Below are 6,000 nucleotides of genomic sequence, written 5' to 3' on the forward strand. Positions count from 1 at the left end.
ATTTTTGCAAATTTATTAAAAAAGAAAAACTGAAATATCACATGGTCATAAGTCTTCAGATCCTTTGCTCAGTATTGAGTAGAAGCACCTTTTGAGCCAGTACAGCCATGAGTCTTCTTGGGAATGATGCAACAAGTTCTTCACCCCTGGATTTGGGGATCCTCTGCCATTCTTCCTTGCAGATCCTCTCCAGTTCCGTCAGGTTGGATGGTGAATGTTGGTGGACGGCCATTTTCAGTTCTCTCCAGAGATGCTCAATTGGGTTGGGCCAGTCAAGAATGGTCACAGAGTTGTTCTGAAGCCGCTCCTTTGTTATTTTAGCTGTGTGCTTAGGGTCATTGTCTTGTTGGAAGGTGAACCTTCAGCCAAGTCTGAGGTCCAGAGCACTATGGAAGAGGTTTTCATCCAGGATATCTCTGTACTTGGCCGCATTCATGTTTCCTTTAATGACAACCAGTCGTCCTGTCCCTGCAGCTGAAAGACACCCCCTATAACATGATGTTGCCACCACCATGTTTCACTGTTGGGATTGTATTGGGCAGGTGATGAGCAGTGCCTGGTTATCTCCAGACATACTGCTCAGAATTATCACCAAATAGGTCTATCTTCATCTCATCAGACCAGAGAATCTTATTTCTCATAGTCTGGTAGTCCTTTGTGCGTTTTTTTTAGCAAACTCTGCGGGCTTACATATGTCTTGCACTGAGAAGAGGCTTCCATTGGGCCACTCTGCCATAAAGGCCCGACTGGTGGAGGGCTGCAGTGATAGGTGACTTTGTGGAACTTTCTCCCATCTCCCTACTGCATCTCTGGAGCTCAGCCACAGTGATCTTGGGGTTCTTTTTTACCTCTCTCACCAAGGCTCTTCTCCCAAGATTGCTCAATTTGGCTGGACGGCCAGGTCTAGGAAGACTTCTGGTGGTCCCAAACTTCTAACATTTAAGGATTATGGAGGCCACTGTGCTCTTATGAACCTTGAGTACTGCAGAAATTCTGTAGGAACCTTGGCCAGATCTGTGCCTTGCCACAATTCTGTCTCTGAGCTCCTTGGCCAGTTCCTTTGACCTCATGATTCTCATTTGGTCTGACATGCACTGTGACCTGTGAGGTCTTATATAGACAGGTGTGCGCCTTTCCAAATCAAGTCCTATCAGATTAAGTAAACATAGCTGGACTCCAATGAAGGAGTAGAACCATCTCAAGGAGGATCACAGGGAAAAGGACAGCATGTGACTTAAGCCCCCGTCACACTAAGCGAGGTCGCTAGCGAGATCGCTGCTGAGTCACAAGTTTTGTGATGCAACAGCGACCTCAGTAGCGATCTCGCTATGTTTGACACGTAGCAGCGACCAGGCCCCTGCTGTGAGATCGCTGGTCGTGTCGGAATGGCCTGGACCTTTTTTTGATCGTTGAGGTCCCGCTGGGTAGCACACATCGCTGTGTTTGACACCTTACCAACGACCTCGTTGACGACTCAGACACCTCATCGAGGTCTGAATCGTCATAATAGCTGCCATGTGACAGGGTCACAACGACCAACGACAGGTCGCTACAGGTCGCCGCATCGCTGCTGCATCGTTGGGAAGATCTCACTGTTTGACATCTCACCAGCGACCACATAGCGACGCAGCAACGATCCCTGACAGGTCGTATCGTTGTCGGGATCGCTTTAGCGTCGCTAAGTGTGACGGGGCCTTTACATATGAGTGTCTGAGCAAAGGGTGTGAATACTTATGACCATGTGATATTTCAGTTTTTCTTTTTTTTATTAAATTTACAAAAATTACTACATTTCTGATTTTTTTCAATCAAGATGGGGTGCAGAGTGTACGTTAATGAGAAAAAACAAGAACTTTTTTGAATTTACCAAATGGCTGCAATAAAACAAAGAGGGATACATTTTAAAGGGATCTGAATACTTTCCATACTCACTGTATATCCGAAAGTAAAAAGTATATATTTTCTTCTTTTCTTTTTCTAATAAAGGTTGCGATCAGAAAAAAAAATAATGTTGACATTTTTTTCAAAGTCCATGTAGCACGAACATTTGATTTAGACAATAATTAATAATAATTAATTTTACTATGGTGATTGACTTTAGCCATCATATTTTGATGATACCAAATCCGCTGTAACCTAGTAAATTAACCTTCACAATGCTTCAATATGGATTGGGTCAACATCTTTTCATTGCAGCTAATGTGCATGTGTTATTTTCTGCAACATCAGGAAGTCAGAGTCTATAAAAGCCCCAGTGGCCGGTGTAAAAATTACAAAATTACTATTATTTTTTTTCTAAAGATTGTAATATATATATATTTTTTAAATGCCCAGTTAAAAATAAAAACCTTTAAACAGGTCATTTTCTGATGACCCAATCCCTTGAAAATACCTTTATAGCAGTGTGAGCTTTGGTTTTGTTGACACTAGAGGGCGCTTAGGAGCTTATTGTACCTATTGAGCCTGTATGACAAGCGCACAGTAAGCTCATATGCGCCCTCTAGTGACAGCTGCAGGTTTTAATGGCAAATAACACTTTTTTTCTATAATGTGTTGTGAGATGGTGCAAAGCTTTTCTGCTATAATTACAGAAAGTGTAGAGCTGACCATGCACATAAGGGTCAGGTCACACATCAGGCTTATTTTCATGATTGACACACAAAGGATCCATAGGTCCCCAAGAACCCAGTATATTCCCATACAGCGTCCTTTAGGCATACGATCTAGCCTCTGCGGTGATAATGTCTCTGCTCTATTTTATATCTGCTCTTATGTTCTTGCTTTTCTTAGGTAAACCTGGTTCTGTCCGCAGCAGATCCCGCCCCGGGATAGTGGAGGAGTGCTGCTTCTGCGGATGTAATTTTGCTATACTGGAATCGTACTGTGCCGCTCCAATTTTTAATGCTACTATTAGAGAAGGTTAGTAGAACCTCTTTAATTAAACATCCAATTTTCATTTTTTTATGTATTTATTTTTTGCACTTCATTTTTTTCCTCCTCTTTGTCCAAGAGCCAGAACTTATTTTTTATATATATTTCCATATTTTATTTTTTATTTTTTTGTTGGACGAGTTATAGCTTATTTTTGGGTGTGATTCAAATTTTTTTTATAAAAAAAACCCCCAAAACTGTTTCCTATCACCCATGACAGCACCCTTACAGTATATCATTGGTGTTGTCATGGGTTCCGTAAAAACACATTACCGGTAAGTAATATACTGTACATGTTTTTCTTACATTGTGACTTTTTTTGGTCCCCCCCTTCCTGAGGGACCGTTAAACCTGAGCTTGTATTATTTACAGCAATATATAAGTATTACGGTAGAGACTACAAATACGGATCTTGTATGAAGCCCAGCCTTCATAGGAACACCAATATAGTGGTGACCCATCAGCACCTACGTCACGGGGGGAGCCATGGACCTCTAGAACCTCCTCCGGAATTGCACCAGAGATGGTCACTGGCATAAAAGTGGCCGTATCCAACAGGTCCAGCCAAGGACAACGTAATTTGGAGATGACCTTGGAGTCATCACTTGCCTCAAGGGTCTAGTTCTTAGAATTATTGACAAATAACCTTTTACACAAGCAGATTATCTTTCTTATCCCAAGACCTTTGACTGTATAACAATCCCCACCTTTATAGGGACTCATGGGAATCCTCTCTGGTCGGATTCGGAGCAAGGAACCCCAAGATAGCTCCCGTTGACATGCCCCATCCGTGACATATTTCTGGTTTTGGAATGAATACTGAAAGAGAATGTTTTACCACCAGGAGATATATATTGGCAGCCATATTTCTTTACAAGCTTAGAACTATTCTTCCCATATCAGTCATATACATGCATGCTCAACTCAGGGCATTCCTCGACACGTTACATGATCCTGGCAAAATCAGAGAGTTCAGCAAATGTCATGTAATGTTCATGTGCAGCTTACGTCTCTTTTGATGACTACTATTCCACCCCTACAAAACTAGAATAGACAATATGGGTTATCGGAAAGGTGGTATCCCAGAGTAGCCAGAATGTATATCTATTAGTTGTTGTTACTTTTGGAAAATTTAAAGGGAGTCTTTAAGCACAAAATGACTGTTCAAATCAAACGCATATGATCTGCACCCTTGGTGTGGCCGAGCAGTACAGTGCGCTTGTTTTGCATCCATCTCTGCCCTCCTCTTCTTTGATTGACAGCTCTGGCTTTACAGGAGTGCATGGAGTGCCAAAAGTGCGCCATGAATGCACTGAGCACCATGAGTGAACTGAGTGCTAAGTGTGTACTGGGCACCAAAAAAGTACTGAGCGCCACGAATGCACTGAGCTCAAAGAGTGAGCCACAAGTGCATTGAGAGCAAAGCGTGCGCTATGAGTGCACTGAGCACCAAGTATGCGCTATGAGTGAACTGAGTGCTAAGAGTGCACTGGGCACCAAAAAAGTACTGAGCGCCATGAGTGCACTGAGCTCAAAGCGTGAGCCACAAGTGCATTGAGAGCAAAGCGTGCGCCATGAGTTCACTGAGCACCAAGTATGCGCCATTGACTGCCAAAAGTGCACTGAGCACCAAAAAAGTACTGAGCGTCACAAGTGTGCAAAGAGTGTGCCATGAGTGCACTGAAAGCAAAGAGTTCACCGAGCACCAAAAAAGTAATGAGCGCAGAGTGCACTTTGCACAAAGGGTTAGCCACAAGTGCACTCAGCGCAAAGAATGTGCCATGAGTTCATTGAGTGCCAAGAGTGCACCGAGCACCAAAAAAGTACTGAGCTCCACAATTGCACTGAGCACAGTGTGCCACGAGTGCACTGAAAGCAGAGAGTTCACCAATCACCAAAAAGTACTGAGCGCAGAGTGCACTGAGCGCAAAGTGTGAGCCACGAGTGCACTGAATGCAAAGAATGTGCCATGAGTTCATTGAGCGCCATGAGTGCCAAGAGTGCACTGAGCACCAAAAAAGTACTGAGCGCCACAATTGCACTGAGCACAGTATGCCATGAGTGCACTGAAAGCAAAGAGTTCACCAAGCACCAAAAAAAATCACTGAATGCCACGAGTGCACTAAGTGCAAAGATTGCGCCACGAGTGCACTAAGCGCAGGGTTCACCAAGCACCAAAAAATCACTGAGTGCCAAGAGTGCACCGAGCACCTGTGCATGATTTGAACAGTCATTTTCTAACAAAACTGCAACTCCGGAGGATTTATATTTAATCTCCTTTTTATTTTACCTTTTGCAGAACAAAAATCTTAGAGACCTTCTTGGTTTTACTTGAGTTTGACGTTGATTCCAGGATGATCGAGGAAATCCAGCCTAGAGGAACTTTTTGCCGCCATGGATAAGTGCAATAAATGGGGAAGAACTTGGGAAGAAAATCTCACAAAATAAAGGGAACAGAGTATTCTCCTGACCCCGTGTGATGAAGATGTGTTGGCCATGCTGTTGACAGTTAGCAGTGAATATAATGAACGCTGCTGGTATGGACTTGGCTGTAATATGAAGGCTGTGCCCCCGGTATTGGACCAGCCCATTTGACATTACGCTTCATTCCTAGTTTAATAAGTGGAATGTCTTTGGAATACTGTTTTCCATTCCATTGTAATGTTATAAGGTATATCCTCCTTTCAACACCCCTTCTTGTTAACCTTCCCCCGAATATTTGTCTATCCCCAATATACTTTTATCTACTTTCATTAAATTTAGATTTTCCATAAATTATATATTGGATTTTTTTTTTGCTTTCATACATAGCAGTGTTCTAAAATGCTCATATAATCTACAGCAGAATGTGCTGTGGCTGGGTAAGGTAAAGAAGGAGAGCTGCGGAATATGTTGGCGCTATATGAATAAAATTATTATTAACTGACAGAGCAGAGCTGTGTTCCAAAAGATTTTGCAAAGGTGTTCCCGGAGATGTGTCGGGTGGCGTTTCAGTAGGAGTGGCAGGTGGTGTTTGGGGAGGTGTGCTGGGAGGTGTTACAGGTGTTACAGGAGGTGTACTGGGGGTGT

At 43.0% G+C, this 6,000-nt stretch overlaps 1 protein-coding gene across 1 annotated transcript in view; it reads left to right on the forward strand.

The window, feature by feature from the left end:
• LOC143768623 (insulin-like growth factor 3.L) overlaps window positions 1–5,709 on the forward strand; it is a 31,657-nt gene extending 25,948 nt beyond the window's left edge. The window contains exons 3-4 of the mRNA XM_077257267.1: window positions 2,791–2,919; window positions 5,231–5,709. Coding sequence (XP_077113382.1) covers window positions 2,791–2,919; window positions 5,231–5,244 — 143 coding nt within the window. The 3' untranslated portion in view covers window positions 5,245–5,709. The remainder of the gene's footprint in view (window positions 1–2,790; window positions 2,920–5,230) is intronic.
• Window positions 5,710–6,000: the final 291 nt, after the last annotated feature.

The sequence above is a fragment of the Ranitomeya variabilis genome, chromosome 4 (assembly GCF_051348905.1).
Source record: "Ranitomeya variabilis isolate aRanVar5 chromosome 4, aRanVar5.hap1, whole genome shotgun sequence".
NCBI lineage: Eukaryota > Metazoa > Chordata > Amphibia > Anura > Dendrobatidae > Ranitomeya > Ranitomeya variabilis.